The sequence below is a fragment of the Syngnathus typhle genome, linkage group LG3 (assembly GCF_033458585.1).
Source record: "Syngnathus typhle isolate RoL2023-S1 ecotype Sweden linkage group LG3, RoL_Styp_1.0, whole genome shotgun sequence".
Taxonomy (NCBI): domain Eukaryota; kingdom Metazoa; phylum Chordata; class Actinopteri; order Syngnathiformes; family Syngnathidae; genus Syngnathus; species Syngnathus typhle.
In genome coordinates this window covers 5686157-5704746 of record NC_083740.1, presented here as the reverse complement: position 1 = coordinate 5704746, position 18590 = coordinate 5686157, and the positions used below count along the sequence as shown (strand labels likewise).

At 41.5% G+C, this 18590-nt stretch overlaps 1 protein-coding gene across 7 annotated transcripts in view; it reads left to right on the top strand.

The window, feature by feature from the left end:
* Positions 1-18257, top strand: part of ptprdb (protein tyrosine phosphatase receptor type Db) — a 117617-nt gene extending 99360 nt beyond the window's left edge. For all 7 annotated transcript variants that reach the window (XM_061274700.1, XM_061274696.1, XM_061274699.1 and 4 more), the window contains 11 exons: positions 2273-2396; positions 4559-4734; positions 7115-7234; positions 8448-8602; positions 9966-10251; positions 12547-12725; positions 12798-12924; positions 13793-13918; positions 14001-14155; positions 14385-14520; positions 14592-18257. In XM_061274700.1, coding sequence (XP_061130684.1) covers positions 2273-2396; positions 4559-4734; positions 7115-7234; positions 8448-8602; positions 9966-10251; positions 12547-12725; positions 12798-12924; positions 13793-13918; positions 14001-14155; positions 14385-14520; positions 14592-14660 — 1653 coding nt within the window. In that variant the 3' untranslated portion in view covers positions 14661-18257. The remainder of the gene's footprint in view (positions 1-2272; positions 2397-4558; positions 4735-7114; positions 7235-8447; positions 8603-9965; positions 10252-12546; positions 12726-12797; positions 12925-13792; positions 13919-14000; positions 14156-14384; positions 14521-14591) is intronic.
* Positions 18258-18590: the final 333 nt, after the last annotated feature.

Genomic DNA, 18590 nt, shown 5'->3' with positions numbered 1-18590 from the left:
CAAGAGAGCAAGAAGCCTTGACTGGTTGTCATTGACTCCCAGGCTACAAAACTCATCCACACCTATTAGAGATTTAAAATTTTAAATAAACTTACATTTTTTTATATTGTGGAATTCAGACGTGCTTACCACATTTGATGCACTGTGGAAAATATGGAACTTGGACAAGGCAGGATAAAACATCCCAAGAACTAGGAAGACCCCAGGACCAAGGCTCAATTCTTATGCAATCCCATTATTCTGACCTCTGACCTCACACGCTCCAAAGTATTGTAGCAAGTATTCCCAGACGAGTGTAAATATAAAACGACTGCATGTGGCCAGCTGTCCCATTACTTTTGCCCGGCTAACCATACTGTATATCGATCAAAGCGATGCAAGAATGAACGAGTTTCTCATTCTGCTCTCGTGCTCTTCTCCACATAGCCCAAAGATGGAAATTGAAATTGCAAGGCTCAAGGAAAGTTTGCTTACAGCCAGATTGTTATCCGGTCCACTGATGCAGAAAGAGGAGAAGCTGATAGAAATGTAAAGGCGCTGCAGCCTCACCATGAGACACATAAAGCCAGTCAGTGTGTTGCTCGGCTGAAGTTTTTCTTCCACCCCCGGTACATCACGAAAAAACCTCCCTAAAATGCTGACAGTTTAGCAACTAGAGCTCACAATTATCTCCACAGAGAGATATTAAGTTTTTTGGATCAGGGCTGGATTGATTGATGGAGACATGAGCTTCCAATTGATGCATGGCACTTATATAGGAGACAAAAGCACATTATAGAGCTTGAGGATGTTTCAAACGCTTTGGGAGAGGACCCGAAGAAGGATGGACCGAGCAGCCGTGCGGTTTGAGCCTCCTGGCTTTCTCTCTGCATGACTGTGTGCTTTGTTCGCCGGCGAGGCCCTAACGAGCGAGCGAGAGAGACGGATGGCGAAGGCATCGAAGGGGAGGGAAGCACAAACGATTGCGGTGAAATAATCAGACGCACATGATATTGGGCAGAGCGACGGAATCGCTCTGAAACGCACACACATGTATGAACACACGCAGCCCCACAGTACCACCCCTGTCCCCCCCCCCAACCAAACCATAATTATGCGTCGTATAATATTCACAATTGCTAAATTGCTTTGGCTCTCTCCTCGTCATTTCTCTCCATTGACAGCTCCATAATGACCTCATGTCTGCCTCTCCCTGCTTGCAGAGATGCTTACACTGTAATTACCCTCCAGGAACTTAATGTGTTGGTCTAACACAACTATCCTCTCTTTCCCAGAGGAATCTTTTTGAGCATATATCATCTTTCTCTGTTAGTTCTCTTCTCTGTAGACAGCGGAAAGTCCCTGCATTATTTCTGTTCTATTTCTTGAAACCCAAGATCCCGTTTGGCCTGCATTTCTTCACTTTGTACTTGATTTGGAATTGTCGGCGGTGCTTTCCATTTGGCCAAAATGAAACCGTAGCTCGCTCTGCAATTGACTAAGCGACCAGTACGGGATGCGCCCGGCTTGTAAGTCAGCTTGGGATAGACTCATGCACACCTGCAACTCTGATGATGACAAGAAAGGATAGACAGAAGGACAGATGGATGGAAAATGTGCTGCACTTTCTTCATTAAAAACAGCAGCCAAGTTTGCCCAATCTGTCATACGCTTTCTCATTATTCATGTCATTATTTTCCCTTACAGCTTTTAATTTTGGAAGGATTCACCTCTTTAAAGAAAATTATTTGATATTTACTTGATATAAATCACTAGTTATATTTATCGGTGGTCGCGGTAGTGTTGTTTTTACATTATTATTTGTTAAATATTCACTATTTAATTTTTAAATATCGCATTGAATATTCAGGACAGCAGGATTCTTCCTGCCAAAAAGTTATTTTTAGTTGTTTGGTCGATGAAAATGTCAAACCCACACATAAATTGACCAACAGTGTATGATTTTTATCAAAGTGTGACATCGAAGGTTCCATCCTGAAGCAGGCAATATACGAAACCCCAAAAAATAAAGTATAAAAACCCCAACATGCTGTTCCAGATGTCGTTTCTACATTTTCCTTCAAATCGCGGCAACCCCAACATCCATGCTGTGAAGATTTGTCAGACAAGTACAGCTGCCAGACCATATGCAGAAAGAACCATTTCAAAAACAATCTCTCATTTTGAATCAAAACAACGCAAAGTGCCAAGGCGCCTGTGAACATCATCCAAGATAAGCATCAGTTTGTTCCCTGACTCTTGACGGTAACTTTTGTCTTTTTCTGCCTTGCAGTCAATTGACCCCGGTCAACAATTCACCTGGGAGAACTCCAACTTGGAGGTCAACAAACCAAAGAACCGCTACGCTAACGTCATTGCCTACGACCATTCCAGGGTGATACTCACTGGCATCGAAGGTAAGACGTGTTGCCAGCGTGTTTGCGTGTGTGGGCGTGTGCTTGCTTGCACGACATTGCTCTTGTTTCAACTGAGTGTGTGTGTGTTATTGTAAGTATTTACTTAATCATTTCACAGTACAGAAGGAAAAAAAAAATCTCATTCTTCCCCCTAATATGTCTGGAGACACATTCAGCCAACTCAGGTGCGATAGACCTAAGGCAGAGAAATTGGCAGCCCCAATATTGAGAGAGGGTGGAACCCAAACAGATGAGCCTTATCTGGGCAGAGCATGTGTGAGGAGCCCAACCACCCAACACACACAGACATCTACACACACACAGCCCAACCGCAGTTCTTGCTCTTCTTCAGAACTATCTGTCCCTATGTTTGTTTCTATCTCTGCATAAAATATTGTATACAGTGTATATAGACACACACAAAGTTAAGCATCAACATAAAATTATGCAAAAGGATATGCACATTCGCTTCCAGACGTCTCACACACACATACACACATAATGAAAGCTTTTTCAGCTGCCAAGCGACTCTAATGGAAAATGTGTGTGTGCGTGTGTGTGTGTGTGTGTGGGCGGGTTAACCCTGCACAATGTGTCTGCTGTCATCCCAAGCACTAAAGTTGTAGCATATCAAAGCTTTTTCGCTAAGCTGCCTTTTAAAGACTTGTGATAAAGTGCCGTCTGCAACACCCCCCCCCCCCCTTTCAAAGAAGTAAATGATGCTCAATCTTCAGCCATTATGGTCTTCAAATGATGTCCGGGTCTAATTGGTAGTGCTGCTGCGTGTGAAATGACTACTGGAATTTACTCTGAAAAAAATTAAGGAAAACAAGCGTTAGCCTCAGGGGACCTCAACAACTTGGAATTAAATCATTGTGTGAAAAATAAGTCAGCTATTTGAGTGGAAGCTCAGCTTTGGATGGAACCCAACCAGGACACTTCCACGGTAACACAAAAAAACAAAGCCATCTTCATACTTGAGTTTAGTGAGCGTCTAAAAGCATGCAGGCAAACTATGGTTATTCTTGAAAATAATATAATTACAAAATAACAATAGAATAATCATTCTAAACATAGTACATTTCATTATGTTTTTTTGATTTCATTTAAATAATTGGTTAATTCCATATTACATTAACTATAAGTGATGATTAATATTTTGTTATCAATCTTTTCTTATCTTTTTTTGTAATCCCTCAACAGCAATAAATGGGAAAAATGGAATTTACTACAAAATACTGGAGAAAAATATTTTGTATGAAAGCTGTCTATTCAGCAGACTATTCAGTGACAGGAAAATTTAAAAGTGTTCAAACTTCATTTACCTTCATTTATCGCCATCTGAATTGTGTCACTGTAAATTGCCATCAAAAGACGCAAAAAAAAAGTTTGTGTGCCCCACTTTGGCATAATCAGGTCACTGCTTACTGCGTGTGCGTGTTTGTGAGAGTGTGTTTTTGAGTGTGTACATCTTGTGTATGCTTGTTTGTTTGAGCTATGACTCAGTGATTTGGGGGATTATGGTATTAGGCCCCAGATGAGCAGGACTGATCCGAAATCAAATACACACAGATGGCCTCTCACGTCAAGCGCACACATACACGCACTCACACAAACACACGCACACCTCCAATCCCTTCCAGGACACAAGCGGTGTCAGCCTCGTCTTACATACAGGCGGCCTCACAGTCATATTGCCGTTCAAAGCCACACATCAGATTAGACACATGATCGTCTTAGCATGCATTATAAAACAAGACGACGGAACAATCCAGCACCAAAGGACGTACCATGTAAAAACATTCATCTTCCGGCCATAAATCAGGTTTATTTCTAAAAAATATATTAAATAATCAGGTTTATTAGAATAGAATAGAATAGAATAGAATAGAATAGAATAGAATAGAATAGAATAGAATAGAATAGAATAGAATAGAATAGAATAGAATAGAATAGAATAGAATAGAATAGAATAGAATAGATCTTTATTTGTCATTGTCACATGTTCAACGAAATTTAAAAAGTGCCAACCGATCCGCGCATGAGATAAAAAATAAATAGAATAAAAAGATTTAAAAAAAAATACAAGCTAAAGCCCACAGAAGAACATAAAGGAAAAAAAAGTTAAATGTCCCTAAATTACACGTCTTCTTCATGTTCAGGTGTCCCAGGGAGTGACTACATCAACGCTAACTATATCGATGGCTACCGGCGTCAAAATGCCTACATCGCCACTCAGGGTTCCCTTCCGGAGACCTTTGGGGACTTCTGGAGGATGGTGTGGGAGCAGCATACAGCCAATATTATCATGATGACCAAGCTGGAGGAGAAGTCAAGGGTAAGACATGGCGGATAGAAGAGTAAAGACAGATGGAATTGGAAATAGCTGCAAAATAGGGAAACTATTACATATTGCCAAGGATAATATTATACCAGCAGAGGGAAACTTTACAGGCCTTATTGGGATTTTTACCAATGCAGATGTCACTGGTACTTTTTTTTTTTTATTAGATGGCGACGTAAATTGAATACATACATTAATTTGGATTCTGAGTAACATTGTGTGAATTCTTGTGGATAACTATTTTGGCAAGCCTTTTGCTCGCATCAGCGATACAATATGTTTGTGGTTTTATCTCAACAATTTGTGAGGAAATCTCATTTAAAAGTTTATACGTTTAAAATTAGAACCAGATCCTCCAGCAACAATGTCTAAAACATATTATTCCAGTGAAATTTACAAGTGACCGTTGGAACAATCCCATATATATGTTCTTATACGGACATAATGAGGAGGCTTGAAAGTTAGCATATTGGGGATTGTTAAAATGAGATTGAAATGCCAGGATGTTTTATTGTTTGTACAAAGGAAATTCCATTAAGGAAACGCAGAAGGACGGTTGCTTACCAAAGAATGAGACTTTAATAATAATGGAGGGTGGTTACGGGCACATTAAATTGGCTAATGAATTAGAAAATATTCAGCTTCAAGGCCTTCTGTCGTGTAAGAACACAAATGAACAAGACTAGCTCAGGGTTAAAAAAAAGAAAGAAATCATGCTCATGTGTTTTGAAGCAAAAAAAAAAAAATCCTCTCCTCTCGTCTGTGCTTCTTTTCCTATTATTAACCTGTGCATTGTGTTCAAGCTGTTTCCTCTCCAACCTTTTCCAACTGTCTCTGTTGTGTCTCTTTGACCCTCAGATGCCCTCTTATTTCTTCTCTAAGGCAAGATCTCGCTTTCTCCCCTTTGCTAATCCCTTTCCAAATGCACACCCTCTCCTCACATGGTTTTCTCCTTACCCTCCCTTCTCTATTCAGTGCCTCTTTCTTTTTTTCCGCTGTTTCCCCCCCTTGTGCAATAGCCAAATGCGATGAGTTGAACTATTTTCAAAGCACCACAAAGCACCCGCAGTCAATGAGAACTGACTTTGGGTTTCTTGTTACCACTGAAGTTCAGAAACAGTGCACATTAGTGTCTACACTTGCATGATCACACCTACAAATGTGCTTCCTGTCTAGTTGCGGTTCAGTAAAATGTGTAGCATTAAATTTCATACCATGAGGCCTTTAAAGAAAAACTTTACGGCGTTGGTAAGAATGAACTCCGTGGCATATTTTTCTGTAAAGAACATCAACCGCCTCGTAAAGAGGATGAATTTGGGTCTTCTGAATATTTGCCCGGCTCTTTAGTGTTTCAAATGTTTGCTATAAACCTGATGGGGTCGGAGACTTAATCACATTCAACACCCATCTCCATTAGCTGCTATGCCTTGGTGCATTACCAGCAAAGATGAGAACAGATGGAATCAGGAGTGTTCTTCCTTGAAGCAAACCACACAACAGCTTAGATCTGCTGGTGGCCTGCATGCCAGAGTATGATGGCGTCCACACCAGACTTGTGTGATGGGTGTTTAAATGTGGTTCTCAATCCCCCGCCCCACCACAGAAGACCGTTCTTGTCCTGATAGTGTCTGAAGGCCTAGTGGGAACACGGTGGAAAAGTTGTAATTACAACCCGAACGTCCCGGGCCTAAATGCTTAATCCTCGGTCTGGAGCAACGGAATGCGGAGCGGAGCTGAGCTGAGCTGAGCTTCGTTCCGTCTTTGATGTGAGGACCGGAGGGATCAGCGAGTAACGTTTGCTTTGGCCTGATTCTGCCAAGGCTCGAATACACGCCTCTCGCTCCACTGGGATGCTTGGCTCTCTTGTGGTCTCTGAGGCTGAGCCAAAAAAACTACAAGTACGGTGCTGTGATGCGGGGGGAATTTCAAGGTGTTTTGAGTGGCCAGGCATACCATGTCGCCTTTTGGGGATTTGTGAGGTTGGAGCGTTAGGGCCACGTCGAGTCAAGTGATACTCACTCCGCTTTTCCAGCTCTGTGGTGAATCGCTGTGAGCTCTTGCCAGATGTATGGAAGCTTCCTGGTGAACAGTTTTAGGGTATCAGACACTGCTTGCACAGGATCACATTCATTCTAAAAAGCTATCCGTCCTCACACACACTAAAACCGTTTTCACACATTGGGTTGTCTCAACAAGCACAGTTTTATTCCAACACTTCTGTTTGAATTTTGCAAAGTCTCACTGATCTGTTTAAATCCCCCAACCCTTGTATTTATTTTTTTTTTTTTTAAATCGGTACACACTCTGCACATGGTCGTCTTTGTCACAAAACAAGCGCCTGATATCTCACAAAATTCTCTGTTTTGATTTTTAGGTGAAGTGTGACCAGTACTGGCCAACACGAGGCACGGAAACTTACGGCCTCATCCAGGTCACTCTACTGGATACGGTGGAGCTGGCAACTTACTCTGTCCGGACCTTTGCGCTTTACAAGGTAACGTGACATGTGCAGTCAAGCGCCATGCGGTTTACCGGTGGGTATTGATCCCTTCAAATATTTACGCTGCTTGTGTATTGATACGCACTTGCTGCCATGTGACAGCAGCGACATGCATGTGTTGTCGATTCAATCGCTCACTCAACCTGAGCATTTTTTATTCTGTCAAAAATGTGGCTACTGTGGCTTGTTCAGTTTTTAAAATGATCTTCATGATCAACAGAGTAAACTAACTCAGTTCCTGCTTTTTACGGGGGATCGAGACAGAGTCCTGTTACTCAAAAAATAAAAGTAGATGCCCCACATAATGTTTATAATTGCCTATATTAATTGCTTAAAGTTTCACAAACTACCATTTTAAAAATATTAATAAATAATATTATTTCAAGTTCATCATGCAGAATTGTCCTTTAAAAAAAGTTAAATATGATTCCCCCAGTACATATGTTGATTTAACAAAACAAATCTAATCTAAATCTCATCTAGATCAAAATATACAACTCCTGCAATCATTGCCATATTCCAATTATTACTTTCCTATTATCCAGAGTTTTAGCGCCATCTTGTGGCATTTTATGTATTAAATAAAGAACACACAAATTTATGAATAGGTGAGTTTTTCCAGTGAATATTTGAGGATATGTTCCGCTCGGAAAACAAATTTAAAGAGGTGAATTTATGCATAGTGGTCTGCAAATTGGGAAATGGATCCCCTTATACACTAACCGGACACTTTATATGCACTATAATGTGACCTAATTAAGCCTCCTTAGTTACGTAGAAAGATTTTTGGTCTCACTCTTGGCTCATTTCTCCACGAATGTTTAGTGTGATCCACATTGCAAAGCATCCAAGCCACTTGGTTAAATTCATCACCATGAACACCAGCGCCAACATCAGTGTGGTCGTTTATTTCGAGTCAATACCTCATTCACCCTCCAGCTGCTGTTAATGCACACCCTATCATCAAGTGTGTATTAGTCAGCCAACGTTCCATTTGCTGCTATGTGAATTAAAAATGGAACGACCGAACATGGGACTACTGACCTACTTTGAAAGATGGGTCACTCGACCACTGTGCCCTGTTTGATGGGGTCAGGGAGGACCGACAGATTTTTGGTTGTAGTAGTCATGAAACCACACAAACTTCTTAACTCATGTTATTTGTTAACCTAAATAAAATGAGCTCTTTGGCTATATGTGTTTCTAGAGTGGCTCCAATGAGAAGCGTGAGGTTCGTCATTTCCAATTCACAGCCTGGCCGGACCACGGGGTACCTGAGCACCCTACTCCCTTCCTGGCCTTCTTGCGAAGGGTCAAGGCCTGCAACCCTGCAGATGCAGGGCCAATGATCGTCCACTGCAGGTGAGTGAGTTGATTTTTATACACACGTTTTGGGCTCTATCGCCAAAATAATGCTGGATTGTCTACAAAGGAGACTCATTAAATTGGCGGTCAGAGTGTATAAGTAGCCATAGGGGTGGTGGTTCTTCACTCCACAGCCTCATTTTACAAATCCAATCCAATCCAACTGTGAGCACTAATAGTTCCTGAACCAAACCACAATTGGACCTGCTGTTACATAAGACCTTTGCGGTCCGCCCTCAGTAAGCTTCTTCTCAACGCTCCCTGTATGTTGACCTTATTTTACATAAGCGGCGTTTTACCGCTGACCACTCCAGCTGGTTAGGGTTCATCATTTTATTTATTCAAACATTGTCAGATCAGTAGGAAAGACTTGTTATTACCGAGGGCTGAAAGGAAGCTGCTATTTGCAGTTAGCAGGACGGGAAGACGATAGAAGCTTGCTGAGGGAATACGGGCCAGAGGCTCCCGAAAGGAAGAATTAGTGCGGTGAGATGCAGAAGGGAAAAAGGGGGGTGATTGAGAATGATTGAGAGGACGAGTTAGCCAGGGACTGGGAGTTAAATGATGAGATATGAGCAGAAGAAGAGAAGCGGAGGGAGCGAGGGAAAATAGGCGAGGTCAAACAGTGGACACGGCGAATGGAAATGGTGAATAAAAGAAGAGGAAAGGTGCAGAGGAAACGCAGGCTGATGGTGGAATGTGTGAAAGGTACTTGAGAAAGGGCGGTCAAGGCGGGAGGGGAGGGTGAAAAGGTTGTCAGGAAAAAAAAAAAAAGCTTCTCATCCTCGCAGTCAGATGGAGTATCTAAAAGGATTAGCAGGCAAATTTAATTATCTCGCCAAGCCTACGTCATAATGTGCCTTAATGTATCAAGCAGCCTGGGAATCAAACAATGGGACAAAATCTCATTCCACCGCAGTCAATCTCACACCCCGATATTCATTCTGCCATTTAGACAGGTTTTCATTCACTTAAGGGAACTTGCTTGCTAAGGATGTTTTACCAATTCGGTACAGAGAGCAGATATGAGTTGGGATTTCAAGCAGTTCATATTTGACTGTGTGGATCGAAGACAATATTCCCAATGCTACTGCTGATGCGTTGCTAATGTCAAATTTTCTGCACAATTGGCATGTTTTGACATTTCATCTTGGAAATTTCGCTACGCAGTACATGCAGTCATGCTAATTCACAATAAAAGTTTGTTTCAGCCTTCTGAGCAGGTTTAGAAGTCGTGTAGCTTAAATTCCTCAGGAAGAACACGCACAGGAGGGCCTGAGACCAAATTCAAATCCGCGACAGAAAGACGGATTCAGATTTTATTTTTTTTTTAAATTAACGTCATCATTTACCCATTCAGTGCCGGAGTGGGCCGCACAGGTTGCTTCGTCGTGATCGACGCCATGGCGGAACGAATCAAGCACGAGAAGACGGTTGACATCTACGGCCACGTCACGCTCATGCGCTCGCAGAGGAACTACATGGTCCAGACGGAGGACCAGTATATCTTCATCTACGACGCGCTGCTGGAGGCCGTGACCTGCGGGAACACAGAGGTCGCCGCCAGGAACTTGTATTCATACATCCAGAGGCTGACGCAGATTGAACCCGGCGACAATGTCACCGGCATGGAATTGGAGTTCAAGGTGAGCAGTTAACAACAATCCAGTCCAGAAAATAGATAGTCATCAATCCATCCATCGGCATCCCCAGAGTAAAATTGACTCCGCTCCTTCGTTAGCACAGTTGAGCATCCTCTGAGTTGATCTCTGTTTTAATAGGTCAATACTCAAAGCTCTTTAAAAAAGAGACACACGCGGACGGGAGGTTAATGATCCCTGAACTTTACATCCAAGCCTAATTGAGAAATTGCAACATAAAATAATGTGTTCAAAGGTCAAATGACTTTAATGGGAGGAAAGAGCTTTTTCTCCTTGAAATTCACCAAACTCCACCTCATATTGTGGCTTTTGACTGGAAAATCTGCATGGGCAGAGTTCCTCTCACGGCAATCCGTATGCATGAGCATGGATTGTCTGACCCTGACAATCTCTGACAGCATTTTTCCTGAGGCAGTTAGAGGCTCTTTTAGCTCCAACAGCTCAGCTCTGAGACTCTTCATGTAGTCGAGACTGACGATTGAAAGTGAAAAGCATTTTACCATCCGATTCAAAGGAAGACTGTTTTACAAGTGTGGATAGCCAATGTAAAAACAGGTAATGTTGTCCCAGAAGTTGACTTCTGAGGAAAAGGTCACATCTTGATAGACTCAATTAAAGCCTGTTTCAGTGCTCTCCGTTGCTGATGCCACAGAATTCCTGTCCTGGCAGCAGCGGCCGCCAGAGAATGACAATGAACTCAGCGCCCTTCGAGCTGTCTTTCCAGTCTTGTATTGATGGAAAACACGTGGCTGGGTTGCTTCATTCATCAGATTCCATCTCAGTGTTACTGGGCACCGTGGACCAACACATGGAAATACACTTTACTTTTTTTTTTTTTTCACTGAACTTGTAAATCTAACATCAACCGCGGGAATCTCTAAGAATACAAACTGTTTCAGCAATTAGTGTAAGGTTAGAATTGATGAATTCAATGATTGAAATCATTAAAAACATATTAACCACACAGGGGAAGGTTTATTTCTGTCACTTCCTATGCATATTCTTCTCTTGAAGGATTGAGTAAAAAAAAGTTACGTTAAAATATTCGTGGCACTACGCAATATTCATTTACATTTTCTACATTTTCGAGAAATTACCGTTACTGAAAGCTTGCATCCATGATGAGTTCAGAGACTTTATCGGGGTTCCACTGAAGTCTTAAGGAGGAGCCTCACTTCACATGAAGATTATTTTTCTTTCTGGGTGCCAACTGGGCATGATTTTATCCAGACATGGTCAAAATAATGACATGTTTTCAATGCTCTGTTTGTCCCCCGATTGTCTTGATAAGACCATCTTGATTGTTGATGATCAAAACCAGACTAAAGGGAACCAAAATAAACGGCATCTAAACTTGTGGGATTTTAGGGGGGATTTTCCCTCTTTGTTCCGTTTTAAAGAAAATAAAGTAAGTCTGTTTCTCCCACAACATTCCCATAGCCACCGATATTGGAAGCGTACTTTGTGGGACCCTATTGTTACCAAGCGAGGGGTATTGTTTCATTCCCCGTGGAGTCTGTGGTTTGCCTCCGCCTGGTCTCTGTTGTTCTCTCTCGTATTCAGACGTCATGCATTGGTCAAATGTGAGAAAGTACAATTCTGTGTGTGTTGCGGGGCTACGGGATCACTTGAGGGTCACACATGTAGAGTGAGACAACACGGGGCCTTGTGGTTTCCTGCCCCAACTTTGGATTCTCTTGCTGTTTCTCTCATTTGTCTTTATTATGCGCCTCCTCCCATTGCCTTTCAATGCCCCCATCCCATAATATTCTCTTGTTTATTCACTTGTCTGACTGTATACCCGGAGGCTGGCCAGTAAATAGGATTTTTCTCATTTCACTTGTGCACTGCGCCAGAAAACTTGCTTGAAAAGACATTTCAGCGAGGCGCTGCTTTTCGGGCTTCCATTCTTTTCCCTAATGATCCCTTTTTGTTGGTGCAATGTAGTATCAGGCTTTACTTGTGCCATTTTTGTTAGATACTGGAACTGAAAAGTCAACTTATAAACATTTAAAAATTAAATTAACACACTAATTAAAAGTGTCACGGTGACAGCTATGATGTACATGTGTCAAAAAAAAGTGTAGTAAAATTTAAGTGTCGTACTTAAAAATTCTGATGTTTTGGTAATCAACGCCAAAGTAATAATTGAAAGACAGATTGAACACAATAGAACAAATGACTTTCTCAGAGTTAGTGACTATATTTCCATTTTGAAAGTCAATTTCATCAAATATCTGCCCACGCCTCATCCATGCCCCGACCTCTTTTGTATGCCAGCGTCTGGCCAGTGCCAAGGCCCACACGTCGCGCTTCGTCAGTGCCAACCTACCATGCAACAAGTTCAAGAACAAGCTCGTCAACATCATGCCCTACGAGACCACACGTGTGCCCCTGCAGCCAATCAGAGGGGTGGAGGGGTCGGACTACATCAACGCTAGCTTCATCGACGGTTATAGGTCAGTCACACCTCGAATGCATCCGCTTCTTCTTGACTGCCTTGTTTGGTAACACCAGGTTTGTGATCGTAGGCAACAGAAGGCTTACATAGCGACACAAGGCCCGTTGGCCGAGACCACTGAGGACTACTGGAGGATGCTGTGGGAACACAACTCCACCATCGTTGTCATGCTCACCAAATTGAGGGAGATGGGACGGGTAAGGATGCTGCAATAAAAAGTCGATGCCGTGTGCAGTTTTTCACTTTGTCCGAGGAATGACTGTCGATCATAAGTTGGCAAAGTATGAGCCCCCTGTATTTATTTATTTTTTTATTCATCTCGCACATACAATACTTGTTCTGTTAATTTATTGTAAATAATAAACAAATTTATTGTAAATGGTAAATTATTTATTATAAAATTATAACTTAGTTTTTAAAACAATAAAAAAAATACTAAACTAAATAAAATAATTATTTAGTAAATTATTGTAAATATTTTTTGTTTTGTTGTTTGTCGTTCTCCTTTCTGCCAACTTTGCTCAAACTGTAATTTGGTTAGTATTGATTTTGAAATCTGTACAGTTTTGAATAATATACAATCCAATATGCCCATATTCGTTTTTTACTTCTTTGACATGCAAGAATATTAACTGTTGTTTTTGTTTGTTTAATTGGGTAAAGATGAACTCACAGAGGAATATGTTTCGCATAATGTTCAAAAATGGATCTTTAATTGCCTTGTTATTGTCTGCTTTTAAGCGGTAGATATATACATGCTTTGATATCATTGGCTCCACATTTTTCTTTTCACTCAATATTTCTTTTTCCTCTCAATAATGAGAAGAAATGATATGCCTAGAATACATTTTGTTTGCAATCCCGAGAAAAGTGGCTACAACCGACTATTTGATTTGTAATCAAGAAGTCTAATACACAGTGGAACTCAAATCGACTAGCAAATGGTAGCAATCTGAAAGTCCGGTAGGAATATTGACAAAAAAACTACCACGGCAAAACAAAAGTAGATCCCTCCAGGGGCATGCTGAACGATGTCGCACTTTGCGTGTTGTTGTGTCCGTTCAGGAGAAATGTCACCAGTACTGGCCCGCAGAGCGCTCAGCTCGGTACCAGTACTTTGTGGTGGATCCCATGGCCGAGTACAACATGCCTCAATACATCCTCCGAGAATTCAAAGTCACGGACGCCAGAGTAAGTCACAAAGCGCACGTGTGATGGAATGTGCTGTTAAAAGGTCCGAGAGTAATAAGCCATGTATTTTCTCTTCCTCCAGGATGGCCAATCGCGGACGGTTCGTCAATTCCAGTTCACTGATTGGCCAGAACAAGGAGTGCCAAAATCAGGGGAGGGATTCATTGATTTCATTGGACAAGTGCATAAAACTAAAGAACAGTTTGGCCAGGATGGACCGATTACTGTGCACTGCAGGTAAAAAAAATAAAATTGTTGACATCCATAGGAATAAGCTACCAACAGAAATGAAGTCAACACCAAGCTTTTAAATCCAGATTGAATGTCTTCAGAGGTCTTCAGGTCTTTTGGTTGTGTGAAGCATATTGAGTTTCCTTATGTAGAAAATGTCCTGTAAGAGAAAAAGAACTTCCTTGCCTTGCCTTCTATGTGGAAATTTCACCAAACTCACCGTGTCTCCCACCAGTGCCGGAGTGGGCCGGACAGGCGTGTTCATCACGCTGAGCATCGTGCTGGAGAGAATGCGGTACGAGGGCGTGGTGGACATCTTCCAGACGGTCAAGATGCTGCGCACGCAGAGACCTGCCACCGTTCAAACAGAGGTCAGCCGGCAAAAAAAAGGTCTCTGACCTTTTTTAAACCAATTCTCACTGGTGTGCGCTATCTCCTCCAGGACCAGTACCAGTTCTGCTACCGCGCCAGTCTGGAGTACCTCGGAAGCTTCGATCACTATGCAACATAAATTCGTCACGGCACGTCCCACCTAATCCATGGATGAACGTGCTAGGCGGCGACGTGTCTGTGAAGTGAGCGCCATCAACATGCAGAGTGAAGAAGGAGGGAGGGGGGGAATCCTGCGTACCCACAAAGAGCACCTCTAACTGAGCCATAGCAACCTGCTTGACAAGGGGTCTCCACCCGCCCTTTCACCCAAACACGCCCATTGGTCAGTCAGAAGCAACTCGCTCCAATACTTGATCCGAATCTACGTTGTCTTTGGTTTCAGTCAGTGCTATTTTCCAAGCACCAGGGTTGCTTTACATTGTTTGGGTGTGGAAGTGTTCACCTCATCCACCGCCAGTGTAGCATCACCAATCTTGATTGATAGAGTGTCACAGGACGTTTGATTTTTCTATCTTTAGACCAACACGAAGGCATCCATCATATGGACGTCTCGTGGACGGACACAAAGTGGGACTTTGGCACACCGGAGATTTGCCAACGGGAGAGTGGAAACTCACCGAGCACACAGTATTAAGGACACAAAGAGCCGCAATGGACACCAGGAAGTGTTTTCCCCCCTTTTATTTTTTTTTTATTTTTTTTTTAGGAAGCAGACTTTGGTTTCCTATAAATGAATAAGACATTTTAGTCACATAGTAATAAAAAAAGCACCAGTTCGACTTAAGTCTTCACAGTTTAAGACAAGGAAATTGTGAAAGGTTTAAAAAGCACCACAACCACAAACAAAATGATCAACTGACTCCTTAAAAAAAAAAAAAAAAAAAATGTGGGCTCTCTTGTAAAGCTGGTCGCCCATTTGTTTTTTTTATACTTTCTGTTTTGTTGTGCATTTTTTATGTTCTCAAACATTTTTATTCAAAGAAATACAATCAGAAGCCGCGGGACTTGGCAGTTTCTCAGAATAGTTCCACCATTAACTGTTCTATTCTCACTTTTATTTGCATGAGCAACTCGATGAAGTCGTTGCCTGCCTGATGCTTGACGTTTTGGGGGAAGGGTTACATTTCATGATTTCATGATAAGAGCATTCACTTGAGTTCAGCTTTGATTTTTGGTCAGTGATAAGGTGAAGGGACTAAACTTGGGTTTCGGTTTGGGCTTTAATATTTCAGGTTAGATGTCATCTTCAAGGTTGTGACTAGTCAGTCTAGGGTGGAACCCACCTTTCACCCAAAGTCAACTGGCAAAGGCTACAGCTCACCCGCAACCCCAATGAGGACAAAAACGCAATAGAAAATTGGTGGTTTGGGCCCCATGAAAATTATTTTTGTGTAAATCAAGAAAGAGAGAAAGAGTACAAATTTGTAGAGTGTGCACGGAGTGGCTTCTTTTGGGGGGGCGGGGGGTCAGTTAAAACTATTCAAACCGTCACCTAGATTTAGACCAAGAATTATGGAAATATGTCAAGACAACGTTCTCACCGGAATGCTCACCACTGTCTTGTGCGTCTGTCTGATTCCGTGTGCAATAAGTAGATGTACTATATATATATTTTTATGTCCACTTATTTACTACAGTCACATGCCATGATGATGATGATGATGAAGATAAATAGTGGTGCATCATGTCCCAGACTCGAGGACGTTCAGCATTCGATTCCTCGTATCACGCCGCCACCCCATATAGACAATGTTGTCGTCACGGTAACCGGGAAACTAACGAACGATCCCAACTCCCAATGAATAGTTTAAGTTTAGATTTCTAGTGCCTTATATTACACGCCTATTTTGATAAAGTTACGTTTAAGGGTTCTTGTGTATTTTACGTATGCACACTTATGTATGTTTGTCGTGTGTTTGAGAGAGAGCGAGAGGTTGTGTAAGATTTTGTTATGCTCTACTATGTGGAAATTGCTGTTGTATTCTGTTGTTTTTCTATGGTAGGCTGGTTCGTCATCACTTTAAAAGGAATGCAGTCATATCGCTTTGAAGGAGAACAAATGAGCAAGACTCAACTGCAGTACAACAAATGTTTATTTCAAAAGTATGAGCAAAGAATGAAATGATGATTTTTTTAATGAGAAAATGTCTGCGGTGATGCAAAGGCAAGCTTTCATTTACTGTATTTCCTCAAATAGTGGCCTCCACTCTCATTAACTCCAGGCTGCACCACACCCCAAATAGATTTCCTCTCAAGATTTTTTCTTTTCAGTTTTCCTGGTTTTATTCCATTCAGGAGAAACAGAAGGGGGAAAAAATCAGCATTACCATAATAGAGTGGTGCCTTGAGATATTAGTTTCTGTAATTCAGCCATTGTTTAAAACCTCCTAACACCACAACTACCAATGCTAATCGTTAGTATGTCAATGGAATTTTCCATTATACGCTAGCGTTAGGCTAGCTGGGCAAGGCAAAAGTATTTGGACGTAAGGAGTGTCATTTAGTTTGACAGTAAACTGCAAGTGAGGGTGGCATTAAAAAGCTTGAAGCCTCTGGTTTGATTAATTAATCTTTAACTAATCGCCAACGAATCGCTTATGATGGTGAGCAAAGTTAACTGCCGCCTTGTATGTAAAACCAAAAAAACAAGTGAAGTCGCTTGTACACAGTCTCAAGGCATCACTGTACAGTATTTTTTTTTATCTAATTAACTCTTATTTTATGTAAGGAAAAAAAATTGATAATTTATACTATTATTCAAAAACCCCCATGCACCTTTATGTGATTGAATAAACACCATCTGGCCACTACGTGAGGAAATCAAAGCAGCATAGACATTTTTATTGACAAATTGAATAGAAAAAAAAAAGCAAAATGACAACATTTGTGCATACAGGAGTCAATCCCACAGCCAACAGTGTTCCTTGTCCTGCCCTCCTCTTTCCCATGTTGCTCTCTAATCATGGCACCATTCTGGTGCCCCCGGTGTTGTTTTTGTATGCATGGTACCACTTTGGAGATGCCCCGTTGGTCGCACCTGTAATGGGAAGACTTGCACTTTCTCTTGTACTATGCACTTAATCCTCTTATCTCTGTCAGCCCACGCCACACCCCCAACCCCCTTTTACAAAAAAAGATTTACTTGAACTAGCTCAACGTGGACCCTGTAATGCTCACACAGTTGTGTATATGTAAATAACACCGAACACAGAGACTAATTGAAATTCTTAAATTAAGACAAAGTGAACTACTATATCAGATATACAGAGTGATATAAGAAAAGATTGCACCAGAAATCACCGTTTATGGCACAGAAATATGTGCAATATGTCACCTCGTGGCTTTGCTGCACCACAAATGAATTTCACCATAAAAGTGTTCTATTTTAACCCCCTGACCCCAATGTATCTTGTAGATGGATTAAAAACTGGAGTTTATATAAATTGTATAAAAATGAAAATAATGGTGTGTTGCTTGGATCAGTACTGTCAAACTGGTCTGTATATGTAAAGTTTTTGTTTGTCTGTTTTTCATTTTCTGCTCTGGGTCAACAAGTGCTTTTTATTTTCTTACATTGGTCTTTGTGTGTGTGCAAAACTGAGGATGTGGGGGGGAAAAACACACACACGGGTCTGTATGGATTTCTGTTCTTTGTCGACACAAGTTTCATTTGTTACAAATAAACTCAAGTGAAATAAAAGACACCAAACCTGTATTCTGGCTCTGTACCATTACTATATAATTTGTTGGGCAAATTAATATTTTGGTAGCAAATTATTAATGATAATTCATAATAATAGGAAGGAAGGAAGGAAGGAAGGAAGGAAGGAAGGAAGGAAGGAAGGAAGGAAGGAAGGAAGGAAGGAAGGAAGGAAGGAAGGAAGGAAGGAAGGAAGGAAGGAAGGAAGGAAGGAAGGAACGAAGGAACGAAGGAACGAAGGAACGAAGGAACGAAGGAACGAAGGAACGAAGGAAGGAATGCCCTTTGACATGATATTTGAAGGAAGTTGAAAGTCAACAAAGCAGGTGAGGGTGACATTTTCCATAA